The 13443-nt window shown below is 46.7% G+C and overlaps 1 protein-coding gene and 1 pseudogene across 2 annotated transcripts in view; one reads left to right on the top strand and one right to left on the bottom strand.

The window, feature by feature from the left end:
* The window catches only part of TBC1D14 (TBC1 domain family member 14), a 156696-nt gene that overhangs the window by 16076 nt on the left and 127177 nt on the right, over nt 1-13443 (top strand). For both annotated transcript variants that reach the window (XM_053567480.1, XM_053567481.1), the window contains exon 2: nt 2648-3368. In XM_053567480.1, the coding sequence (XP_053423455.1) occupies nt 2665-3368 (704 nt within the window). In that variant the 5' untranslated portion in view covers nt 2648-2664. The remainder of the gene's footprint in view (nt 1-2647; nt 3369-13443) is intronic.
* On the bottom strand, nt 614-1953 carry LOC128569313 (protein YIPF5-like; annotated as a pseudogene).

The raw sequence follows: 13443 nt of genomic DNA, 5'->3' as shown, positions 1-13443 counted from the left end.
GCTGGTAATGGTGAAGGTGATTACTTTCAACCTAAATGGGGCCTCTGTTTGGGTTCTCTTCCTGCTATTTTGTATTGTGATAATATACAATAAAACCAGGACTGGGCTGGTCTTAAGAAAGATCATCGGCATTGTGGTCAGTATCCCATGGTTAATAAAAATCTATCAAAAACATTGTAATTTGTAAGGAAAAAAGTTTTTTCCCCCCAAGGCTGAGGAGCATGAAGAAATACCATTTCTTATTTGTATAAACACAAAACTTAAAGCTAGTCCAATATAGTATTCAAAAGTTTTATAAAAATGAACAAAAGACACCTGTAGTCCCAGCTACTCGGGAGGCTGAGGCAAGAGAATCGCTTAAGCCCAGGAGTTGGAGGTTGCTGTGAGCTGTGTGAGGCCACGGCACTCTACCGAGGGCCATAAAGTGAGACTCTGTCTCTACAAAAAAAAAAAAAAAATGAACAAAAGATACACATGTACTTCAGTTGCTCCAATAGTCAAATGTAAATCTGTGTAAGAGTTGTACTGTAGCAGTTTGCTGGTCCAATTTAAGAGTTCAAAGTCCTTTTTGTATATTTGGTCCACTGATGTTCACATTCCAGATAAACTCAGTTTAAAAAATGGAAATGAGGGCAAAGACTCCATATAACAAAGCATGAGGGGGGCGCTGGGGGAAAAATAAAAAAAAAACAAAGCATGAGGATATGCTACTAAAAGTTGCTGTCCTTCCATGGCTAATGCAAAAATAATTTTTTTTTTCTTTAATAGAGACAGAGTCTTACTTTATTGCCCTTGGTGGAGTGCGGTGGCGTCACATAGCTCACAGCAACCTCCAATTCCTGGGCTTAGGCGATTCTCTTGCCTCAGCCTCCCAAGTAGCTGGGACTACAGGCACCTGCCATAATACCCGGCTATTTTTTTGTTGCAGTTTGGCCAGGGCCGGGTTTGAACCTGCCACCTTTGGTATATGGGGCCGGCGCCCCACTCACTGAGCCACAGGCGCTGCCCAGAAATAAAATTTTTTAAGCAGAAAAACTATACCATCCAATAATTCCAGTACTGAGAATGATTCCTACCATTCCTTGTAAAGAAAACATGACTGCAGCGAGGCGCTTGTGTCTCAGTGAGTAGGGTGCCATGCCTATATACTGAGAGTGGCAGGTTCGAACCCAGCCCCAGCCAAACTGCAACAACAACAACAACAAAATAGCTGGGCATTGTAGTGGGCACATGTCCCAGTTACTCAGGAGGCTGAGGCAAGAGAACCTAAGCCCAAGAGCTGGAGGTTGCTGTGAGCTGTGATGCCGCAGCACTCTACCGAGGGCAACATAGTGAGAAAAGAAAAGAAAAAATGTGACTGCAAAACTGGAAAGCAGAATCATGGGAAGAAGATAGTATCCAAGGACACTTGCCACACAACCAAATGAAACACCTGTCATACTCATTAGGTTCAATGAACAAAACATTCCTAAACATCCAATTGCACTGATCCCATGTACATAGCCAAACTGGATTTTGCCAGCCAGCAGTTATGTGGCTCCAAAAGCAAGGCAAAGAACCATTGGTCCTGCCAAATCAGTTTCGTTCATGATGCTGCCATCTGCCACTTTTAATGGATGTAATACTGTTAGTGTTTTTTGCCAGATATGGTCAAAATTGATACCTAACTCTTCTAATAAAAGCGGCTCATCCTCCTAAGTTGTTCTCCTAGAGTGGCTGAGGTAAAGTTGGAGTATATGCCTGACTTGGCTGGAAAATCTGCCCAGTGTATGGCTACTGTGGCTGCATCATGTCTGGTGGGACAGATCGGCCTTGCTGCGAGTAGTCGTAGCCGGCATACTGTTTGCTATAGGGTCCTCCTCTTCCTCCATAATCGTAGGACTGCTGTGATTGGTCATTGATGCTGTAACTTGCCTGGTAGAAATCTGTGTTTAAGTTTTCAAAACCTGACATTGCAAATGATCAGGAAAGAGCAGAATCTTAGAAGGTCGTGCCTGAAGTGTAGGGGTCGCTTCAGAGCACAGGCTTGGAAAAGGATCCAGGGTTTAAGTAAAGGGACCCAGGCATGGTGCTGAAAGATGGCAGCAAGCCGAACTGCACAGGCTCGGAGAGAAACCCAGTAGCCTGCTGTGGGCGTAGGAAACTCACCAAATGTTGAGGTGGTGGTGGCTTCAGCAGCACCTCCAAACCCCACAAACTCAGTTTTAGATCCTAAACTGGCCCGGTTGCTACGTGACCCCTTTTTTTCTTTTTTCTTTCTTTTTTTGAAGCAGTCTCACTATGTCGCCCTGGGTATAGTGCCATGGTGTCACAGCTCACAGCAACCTCAAATTCTTGGGCTTAAGCGATTCTCTTGCCTCAGCCTCCCAAGTAGCTGGGACTATAGGCACCTGCCAGAACACCTAGCTATTTTTTGTTGTTGTAGTTATTGTTGTTTAGCTGACCTGGGCTGGGTTTGAACCGGCCAACCTTGGTGTATATGACTGGCTCCCTAACCACTGAGCTAGACCTGGTGCTGAGCAGTGCAGGACTATCTTTAAGGCTTTCTCCTTTAAAGGGGGCATCAGAACATTTGAGCTGCATGTCAGAGGAGTGGCATCTTAGGGTTTATATCCACTTTCTTAGTTTCTATGTTTGGTTTTTCTAGTTTCTCCTTGGACCAAGATGACTGATGGAAACCTTTCCACCTCTACAAATGGGATAGTCTTGATGGGCATTCTGGATCAGCCAGGAAACCGCTTTCAGAACCTACAACATGCCCATGTTCTCTCAGCACCTGAGTATGGGCCTAGGCTAAAACTTGGTGATTTAGAAGATCGGCACAGCCTTCAGTCAGTGGACTCAGGCATTCCTACCCTGGAGATTGGCAACCCAGAACCTGTCTCCTGTAGTGTGGTCCATGTGAAGAGGAAACAGTCTGAGTCAGAGATCATCCCCGAGCGGGCCTTCCAGAGTGCGTGCCCACTGCCATCCTGCGCACCACCAGCTCCCACCAGTGCTGAGCGGGAGCAGAGTGTGCGAAAATCTTCCACATTTCCCAGGACAGGCTATGACTCTGTGAAGCTCTATAGCCCCACCTCCAAAGCCCTAAACCGCAGCGATGATGTCTCCATCTGCAGCGTGTCCAGTCTCGGCACAGACTTGTCAACCACCCTGTCTGTTAGCAATGAGGACATTTTGGACCTTGTGGTCACAAGCAGCTCCAGTGCCATTGTGACCCTGGAGAATGATGATGACCCGCAGTTTACCAGCATCACCCTGAGTTCTATCAAGGAAACCCCTGGACTACAGCAGCAGGACTATGTTCATGAAACTGATGAGGGGAGTAAATTGAAACTATTGGGACCATTTAGTAACTTCTTCACAAGGTAATGCCATCTTTGTCTTTCTAAAAGAGTTAGGTTATTGAATTCAGACCAGATGCCTTGTTCTTCTTGTCTAAAATGAATGTGTGTTCTGTCTTGTAAAGCAGGTACTGTCATATAGATGATTGTGCTTTTCCCAGGAGCCCTGCATCCTGTGGAGTTGTGTGTAGGGCTAGTCTGTTGGTGATTCTGCTGTTGGATTCCTCACTTCCAGCTGTGACTTCTGTGTTCCTGGCTCACTTGTGTGATCTGTTGTCATTCTTAGCCTCTGACCTGTGGTGGCTGTGGGTGACCCACAGGTGGCCAGTGTTGCTACATCAGCAACCAGGGTATGTCAGCCTTAGCCATGGTGGGGGGACCCTTTACACTAATAACTTAGGTTTCTTGGGTCAAGCAGAGGGTCCTGACAAGGTGACCTTAGTTAGTAACTCACATTGCTAACTGCAGCTTCCCCATTGCCTAGAACTGGCATTTCAGCAGCCTGGTCTGTTTCCCATGCTTCTGCATGGCTGTACTCTTGTGTTCATGTTCTGGCTCTCGTCTTGCCATTGAGGTGTGTGCCGTTACTGCATCCACACACATTCCTACCTCTGTTGGGCCCAGTCCATGCACCCCCTCCCTCTGGGGTCCTGTCACCCAGGCACCAGTTCAGGCTGTTGTGGTTTCTGTATTTCTCTCATGTTTTGGTTCAACAAATGTAATATGGTGACAGAAATGATCTTAGGTAACGACTTAGGGTGGGCGTATAGTCTAGTGGTATTGGGGTGGACATACTAGACAATGACACGAGCAAATGTGAACTCTCAAACTGTAAAGTACTGTGAGGGAGGCCACAGGGGTTGTGGAGAGTTGGGTAGAATTGTGATCTGCTTCACAGCTGTTCTTTGGAGGGCTGTGGCCCAGGGGTTGGCAGGTAGAAGCGTGTCTGCAGTTGGCCCTGGCTGCCCTGTATGCACCCCAGCAAACCCCGCCTTGGATACTTTGCAGCAGTGCCGGTGTATTCCTTTGAGATGTGATGTGCTGGCTGGGGTCAGCTGAGACTTCTGCGACTGTGGGCATGTACATTAACTTGCCACTGCCTCAGTTGCTTCATCAGCTAAATCTGGGATCATCTCAAGTGAGCCTAAGACCAGTGATGAGTGTAAGGATCTCCAGCATGGCCTGTGGTTTTGTGGGGCCATCTTTTTTTCTCTAATGTGGTATCCTGCTACCACAAGTGGAGTTCCTGGTCTCAGAACTCAGTAACTCAGTGATTGCTTTCAGCAGTAAGAACCCAGGAACTTTGGGGGAGACCCTGTCAACATTCCTTCTGCGCTGCCATTGTGCTGTATGTGGTGATTCCGATTGTGTGGCTGACAAGTGTGTTCATGTTCTCTGTTTATGAATACCTCCTGGAGCCTGTTCAGTGTGAATCCTCAGGACCCATCCAGAACTACAGAATCAGAATCTCAGGGAGAGGGCCTAGGTTATTTTTGTGCTTGTTTATTTTCTTTAGTTTATTTTTATTGTTTGGGATTCTTTGAGGGCACAAAGAATTAGGTTACACTGATTGCATTTGTTAGATAAAGTCCCTCTTATAGTTGTGTTCTGCACTCAAGAGGTGTGCCTGTGGGGGCAGGACACCTGTGACCCCCCATCCCCGTCCCTCCTCCTCTCTCCCCACTTTTGGCCTAGGTTTTAGAGTCATTTGAGATTCTTGGCAAATCTGGGAAACTTCGCTTGAAATGGGATTGGGTGGGAAGCAGCATAGTGAAAGAGCTTGGCTTTGAAATAAAACAGATCTATACCCATGACCTTACTGTGTGACCTTGAACAAGTTACTTTATCTCTCTGAGCCAGTTTGTTTGTTTGTTTATTTATTTATTTGAGACAGAGTCTCAAGCTGTTACCCTGGGTACAGGGCCGTGGCATCACAGCTCACAGCAACCTCCAGCTCTTGGGCTTAGGCGATTCTCTTGCCTCAGCCTCCCGAGTAGCTGGGACTACAGGTGCTAGACACAACACCCAGCTATTTTTTGGTTGTAGTTGTCATTGTTGTTTGGTGGGTCTGGGCTGTATTGGAACCTGCCAGCTCTGGTGTATGTGGCTAGCACCCTAGCCGCTTGAGCTATAGGTGCTGAGCCTGAGCCAGTTTTTTAATCCTAAAATGGCATTAGTAAGAGCCTTGCATGGTCACTGATGTGTACGGTGCTCTTTTCACGTTCTCCTCACTGTGCTTTCCGTGTCAGCTTCTTCACCTGTACAGTGGAGATGATCATGCCCATGGTGTTGGGGATGAAGTGGGCTAGCACACGTGAAATCTAGTGCAGATGTAGATACACTACTTTTTTTGTTTGTTTGTTTTTAGAGACAGAGTCTCCCTTTATTGCCCTCGGTAGAGTGCTGTGGTGTCACACAGCTCACAGCAACCTCCAAATCCTGGGCTTTGGTGATTTCTCTTGCCTCAGCCTCCCAAGCAGCTGGGACTACAGGCGCCCGCCACAACGCTTGGCTATTTTTTTCTTGCAGTTTGGCCAGGGCCGGGTTTGAACCTGCCACCCTCGATATATGCGGCCAGCACCCTACTCACTGAGCCACAGGCGCCGCCCCACGTTGTTTTTTTGAAGACAGAATCTCACTTTGTCACCACTGGTTGAATGCTGTGGTATCATAGCTCACAGCAACCTCAAACTCTTGGACTTAAGAGATTCTCTTGCCTCAGCCTCCCACGTAGCTGGGACTACAGGTTCCCGCCACAATGCCTAGCTGTTTTTAAGAGACGGAATCTCGCTCTTGGTTAGGTAGTTCTCCAATCCCTGTGCTCAGGCAATCCACCTGCCCCGCCCTTCCAGAGTGTTAGGATTATAGGCGGCCACGGCGCCTGGCCTTAAGACATTGTTATTGTGGGTCACTACTTAGGTCATAGGTTGAGGAGTCTAGTCAGCTTTTTTGTCCCAGAGCAGGAGTGTACGACCTACAGCTTCTAGGCTGAATTCTGATTTTTTTTTTTTTGTTTGTAGTTTTTGTTCAGGCCTGGGTTTGAACCCACCACCTCTGGCATATGGGGCCGGTGCTCTACTCCTTTGAGCCACGGCTGAATTCTGATTTTTATGAGGACTTTTTTTTTTTTTTTTGCTGGCTGCTTACCTGTGGTGTCCGATATCTTAGTAAGTATGCACAAACCTTTTTTTCTTTTGAGACAGAATCTCACTTTGTTGCCTCCTGTAGAGTACCGTTGTGTCGTAGCTCCCAGCAACTTCTAACTCTTGGGCTCAAGTGATTGTCTTGCCTCAGCCTCAAGTAGCTGGGATTACAGGAGCCTGCCACACACCTTGCTATTTTCTTTCTTTTTCTTTTTTTTTTTTTTTTTTTGCCGTTTTGGCCAGGGCCTGGCTTGAACCCACCACCCACAGCATGCCAGCGCCCTACTCCTTGAGCCACAGGCGCCTCCCAACACCCGGCTATTTTTAGAGACGAGGTCTCACTCTTGCTCAGGTTGGTCTTGAACCTGTGAGCTCAGGCAGTCTGTCCAATTCAGCCTCCCAAAGAGCTGGGATTATAGGTGTGAGCCACTGTGCCCGGCTTTTTTTTTTTTTTTTTTTTTGCTAATCAGCTTTTGTTAGTGTTTGGGTATCTACTGTGTAGCCCAAGACAACTCTTCTTCCAGGGTGCCACAAAGGAAAACAAAGTCTGGATACCCCTATCCTAGAGTCTTAACAAATGTTAGAGAAGAGTTTCACTATAAAGTTCCACCGAGGAGAAAGGGTTCTGTGCCAGAAATCTAAACATTTTATAGGTGAGCAAATGAAATTACAGCGAATAGAGCTCCTACCCTGACCCTCAGCAGCTGTCCAGAGGATTGTGGACCTTGTAAACTTTTATTGAGGCAGGTCTGGGTTAGAGGGGGTCACCCAGGGCTCCAAGGCCAGGCTGCTCAGTCATGCTGGTTTTTTTTTTTTTTTTGCAGTTTTTGGCCAGGGCTGGGTTTGAACTCGCCATCTCCGGCATATGGGGCTGGTGTCCTACTCCTTTGAGCCACAGGCTCCGCCCCCAATGAAGCTATTCTTCAACTTTGTTCCTTCCCCTCCTGCCCTTCTGTTTTTCTCGGTCCTCACTGGATCAGTCTCTAGTTGATAGAATCAAGTGCAGATAGTATCATAGATGCTTAGTGCAAGGGACCATGCCTAGAGGAAGGCTGGAGCTGGTCAGGGGACTTCCGACTAGAGTGGGGAGACCCATTGGTGACCCTGACTGCTTGATGAGGTGGCCTGGGTGAGGGGGAGCTGCAGGCCCAGCTCCCGTTTGTTCCTTCTTCATTCACACAGTGATAAGCACCTCTGTCCCAGATTGCACTCAGAGCTTGAGAGGGAGTGTCCCTGTCCTGACAGAGCTCACTGTGTTGTCGGGGGCAGACAGGGCAGTTTTGGGGGTGGGGGGTATGAGTGCTGTTGCTGTGGACAGGGACGGGGATGCTACCCAGATGAGAGTGCTGGGTCAGAAGTCAGGCCAGCTGGGTACCCAGTGAACTCTCCTAAGTAATGGTTGTGTGATCTTGGGCATGTTGCCTTTCTGAGCCTTAGAGCACCTATTAGACTTGTGTGTAAAGTTAGGGATCAAACAGACAAAGCGCCTGACTTTTAGGCTCTCCCTAAGCAGATGCTTTGTGTGGTTCCAACATAAACAATATCATTTCTAGAAAGTGTGTTTTCTAAAACTTTCTCAGTTCTTACTCTTGTACTGTGCTTGCTTTGGTCAATACATCGCTGAGTCAGAATGGGATTTCTTCACTTTGGCACTGTTGTAATTTTGGGATGGATGATTCTTTGTCGTGGGTGGCTGTCCTGTGCCTTGGAGGGTGTTTTGTAGTGGCCCTGACGCTACTGGCTAGATGCCAGTAGCACTTCCCAGTTGTGACAACCAAAACAGTCTCCAGACATTGCCAAATATCCCGGGGGTGGGGTGTGGGCAAAATCACCCAGTCTTTGAGAGTAAATGTCAGTATTTATTTGCTTCCTTGAAGGAAATTTACTGATACAATGTAATTGAGCAGGATCTCATCTTAAGTAGAAGAGAGGGACTATGTTAAGGAGTCCTGTGAACCCAGTGTAATTAACAGTGTTTATCTAGAAGCTTAGATAGCAATAGATAGCAAGTACTAGAGGAATTCAGTAACATGCTTGTGGGGGGAGTTTATTTTCCACAGAGAATGGGGTTGGCTTCCGTGAAGCCACAAGTTTAATCAGCTAATCAACACTGGTCTGGAAGGTAATAAGACTACTTACATCTTGTATGAGCCTCTCCTCCCCAACCACCCCCACCCCCACCCCTGTAGGATAATATTTAGAAATAAACACATCCTACATCAAGCACATAAAGTGAACTCAGTGTGAGTTTAAAATGGCTTGCTTTTTTTCCAGAGGCTTAAGGGACCTGGGCTCCTCCTGGGACACACACAGAGTTGACTTGCCTGGAGTTAAAAATTCCACAAGCCCATTTTCTGAAGCTGTGTGCCCTTGAAGCCTGAGATCAAAGGGCATGCTGCCCTTCCTCAGAGATACGGGCCAGAGGGTTGACGTATGTTAACAACATATTGTCAGAGGTCTATAGGTGCTCTGCCCTGAGGAAAAGATACAGTCCTTACTTCATAATGAGTAAACTGAGTGGACACTTGAAGATACTCTTCCATTAACTCTGTTCCCCTGTGGCTACTTTCTTCTTTGTGATCTTTGTTTAGGTACCTGCCCAGAGATTAGTCAGTGTCTAGAAGAAGATGTTTACTGCAAAAGTGATTGTGTTGATATGGTAACAGGATATTTCCTTTCAAGTTAATTTCAGATAGGTAAAATGAGGTAATGGTGAAACTAATAGATAGTAGATTAAGTGTGTACGACTAGAAAGGTATAAAATCAAAACCCTGAATAAAGAATTTTGCTACACTCCATCCCATATCGTGTAGTCTGTTTCTTGACTTAATAATTACAGGAGCAAGTTTATACCCAAGACAAAGCTGCTGTTCGTTCGCGTCTCTGGTCATGCAACACCCGCCCCCCCCCCCCCCCCCCGCTTTTTTTTTTTAAGACAAAGTCCCACTAAGTCACCCTTGGTAGAGTGCTGTGGAGTCTCAGCCTCCCAAGTAGCTGGGACTACGGGCACCCAGCACAATGCCTGGCTGTTTTTTTGTTGCAGTTGTCATTGTTGTTTAGCTGGCTTGGGCTAGGTTTGAACCTGCCAGCCTGGGTGTATGTGGCTGGCGCTATGCACGCTGAGCCTATGAGGCCCCTTTATTTAACTCTCAGGAGAAATGATCCTGAGTATCCTTTGCTGAAGAGAGACATTTGAACTTCATTTGAAGGAAAAGAAGGAGCGTGCCCAGGAAGGTGTGGGCCAGAGAGCAGCTTGTGGCAGGCGGGGACATGTGGTGCACCTGGCTATGTTTAAAGAGGTGTAATGATGGATTTTTCCGATCTATTTCCTGACCTGGCTGGTAGCGCCTTGGGGGCATGTTCTATGTCTGGTTCACCCTGGTGCAAGATGTAATTCAAAGGCAGAGTCATAGGAGTGTGTGGTGGCTGAGAGCTGGATCTGTTCAGACCCAAATTCACACCCCAGTTCTGCCATTTTTATACTCAACCAAATGTGTGACCTTGAGAAAGTCACTTAGCCTCTGTGATCTCCAGTGTGTACATAGATTAGATGAGGTTAAATGTACCTCTTATAGAGAGTTAATATGAAGGTTAAACGAAATAATACAAGTAAATCTCTAGATAGAGCATATACCCAGTATACAGGTTGGATTTTTGGCTCTGTTCTCTGCCTTTGTTGGGGTATCACATGAGATTTCACTTTTTATTTTATTTAATTAATTAATTAATTTATTTTTTGAGACAGAGTCTCAAGCCGTCAACCTGGGTAGAGTGCCATGGTGTCAGCTCACAGCAACCTTCAATAACTTCTGGGCTGAAACGATCGATCCTCTTACCTCAGTTTTTCTATTTTCAGTAGAGACAAGGTTTCACTTTTGTTCAGGCTGATCTTGAACTCGTGAGCTCAAATAGTCCACCCGTCTTGGCTTCCCAGAGTGCTAGGATTATAAGCGTGAGCCACCTCGCCCGGTTGAGATTTCACTTTTTAAAAAAAGGTTCTGCTATATGAAAATACTTGAAATTGCTTACTTAAGAAAAGCAAATCTGTCCAGGTACAGTCGCTCACACCTGTAATCCTAGCACTCTGGGAGGCTGAAGAGGAAGGATCCTTTGAGCTCAAGAGCTTGAGACCAACCTGAGTAAGAGCTAGACCCTCTCTTTACTAAAAATAGAAAAATTAGCTGGGCATTGTGGGAGGTGCTTGTTGTCCCAGCTACTCAGGAGTCTGCGGCAGTAGGCTTGCCTGAACCTAGTAGTTTGATGTTGCTATGAGCTGTGATGATGCCACAGATACTCTATCCAGGGCCACAGAGTGAGATGACTCTGTTTAAAAAAAATAAAAAAAGAGGCTTGGGGCCTGTAGCTCAGCGGCTAGGGCGCTGGCCACATACACTGGGGCTGGCAGGTTCTAACCTGGCCTGGGCCTGCCAAACAACAGTGACAACTACAACAAAAAAAAGACAGGTGTTGTGGCGGGCACCTGTAGTTCTAGCTCCTTGGGAGGCTGAGGCAAGAGAATTGTTAAAGCCCATGAGTTTGAGGTTGACGCTGTGATGCCACGGCACTGTGCCGAGGATGACATAGTGAGACTCTGTCTCAAAAAAAGAAAAGGAAAAAGAAGAAAGGAAAAAAAAAATCTACAGATGGGTACTATCACTTGATGTGGAAATGCTTAACCAAAATTTCAGTTCACGTACTGATCTAGGGTTTTGGGATTTGATTGTTTGGAAGGTGACAGAGGTGTGCTAAGGATGATATGTGCTTGCTGCTTTCTTTTTAGGGAGGTGAGTTAGCTTATCAGTGGGGTGAATGCACTTCAGAGATGTGTTACAACCCAAGCCCTGGGCACAGGGAGTAGCAGGCACTGTTTGGTGTGTGTCTGTTACCATTCTTTACTTTCATGTGGTTGACTTGTTTAATTTCAGCAACTGTAGGAGATAGTGTGGTGTGGGGTTCGTGGACTGGCCTGGTCAGCCTCCAGGCAACCTTCCCTCTACTATAGCAGCTGGAGAGTTAAAAGTGTACACCTCTCAGAGTCTCTTGCAGCTAGGGATTCTGGATGCGAATTCGATACCATCATTCTCTCATTTGTGAGAGATTTGAGGCAGAAGTTAGGCAGAAACCATTTTTCTCCTCCCATTGGCTGTTTTCTCTTGCCTTGAGATGTTGTAGAGATGTGAGGATTTCTGCAGCGTCATCCCTGTGTCCATTTTCAGATTCTCAGTGTCATTCCCTCTACAGTGTGATGGAGATGTGAAGGGAGATGTGAACACAGCACTGAGCCCCTGGAGGAGTCTGGACAGAAGTAGCAGTGACTGAGATCCACTAGCTTTTGAAAATGCTTTCCACCAGTGCAAGGTTGAGATAGTGTTTCTTAGGCAGAGGGATCAACTCGTACAAAGTCATGGAGCAGAAGAGAGCCCAGCCTTTCTGGGAAAGTGCCAGAGCTTGTGGTGCTCAGATGGAGGAGTGACCAGAAGTGTAGTAGGGGACCACATAGGGCAAGGCTTTGAGGAGCACATTTTTTTTAGACTTAATACTCAAAGCACATCACAGCCAGATGGGGTAAGATAAAGGTCTACTCAGGAGCTGATGGGCTGCCTTGATGAGATGGGGTTATACTTGTTAGCTGGTGAAGTCTGAGATGAACAGCTCCCTCGAGGGGGCAGTGGTTTCCCAAGCACTTTACGTTGTCTTCTGGAGCGTTTTACAGACAGACTCAGGGAGGCTGACCGGACAGACTGCTGAGCTGTGATTTAACCATTCACTTGTTAACTCCAAAGTCCATGCTCTTTTTCCAAAAGACGTTATCCTGCCTCTTGTGACGTGTACATGATCAAAATGAGAGGGAACTCGGAGCTGGGTGAACAAAAGGAGATGAACAGGACATCAGAGGCAGTGTTGGTGAATCTGCCAGTGCCCTGTGAACAGGTATGAGGATGAAGCGAGGGGAGCTGTAAGCCGGGTTGGGAGGTCAGCCATGTGGCATGTCTTTTTCTGGGCACTGAAGCTCCTATGTGGGAAGATGGTCAGTGAATCCGCTCTTGAGCCATTTTGGGCAAGCAGGTTGAGAACGCCTCTTCAGGCATTTACAAGTGTGAGAATGAGGCTAGAGTCAGGTCTGTGTCTTGAAGCCTGCTGGCTGGGTTATTGGCCTCCCAGGCTGGCTAGCCACAGGGAGTGGAAGACTGCAGTAGAGCGTAATCAGTACAGGTTCATAGTGGGGGCCTTGAGCAAAAGAGAAGCAGAAAGGATTTTAGCAGGCAAAGGGCTAGTGTGGTGGTTCCCACTATTGCTCACTGAAGGTTTGTGAGGGATCTCCGTTAGTCACAGTGCTGGCTTCTGTATTACGTGTTTTCTTTCAAAGGCACACACTTACTCTGGGTCCTCTGAAACTGTTTTGATTTTCCAACCTCAAGGATTTAAGTTCTCTGGTTGGGAATTCTTATACCAGCTGGATTTTCAGCATTTCCACCCTCTGGATTATAGAGGGTAGAGCTGTCTTCTTTTCCAACCACTGCTTTACATAGCTCAGCTCTTACTAAGCTTTGCTTCAGCACCTGGGAGGTCATTGGTGACCTTGACCAGAGATGGTTCTCTAAATCTCAGTGAACTTCATTTTGAGGTTGTGTTTGGTCACGGTGAAGCTGATGGTGTCACTTTGCAAATATGGCTAAAAAGAGCTACAGGAGGGCAGCTGCTAGAGAGAACACGGGAGGTCATCTGGGTTCTGCTGCAGGTGCTGTCTGGAGACTCTGGCAGTGGTGTGGCTGTGTTCAGAAGAAAACTGGACTTGGTAAGGGCTCACTGCTTCCTTGTGCTTTGTTTTCTTTTGGCAGCAGATCACAGCTGTACTGATTCATTTATTGAGTGGCTGTTGTGTACTAAGCATTGCCCTAAGTCCTTAAACATGCTTCTTGTTATACATTATTTAAAACAATATTTACTAAGCATCT

Source organism: Nycticebus coucang, chromosome 17 (genome assembly GCF_027406575.1).
Source record: "Nycticebus coucang isolate mNycCou1 chromosome 17, mNycCou1.pri, whole genome shotgun sequence".
Lineage (NCBI taxonomy): Eukaryota > Metazoa > Chordata > Mammalia > Primates > Lorisidae > Nycticebus > Nycticebus coucang.
Note: the sequence above shows the minus strand (reverse complement) of the source record. Positions and strands in the feature narration are given on the sequence as shown.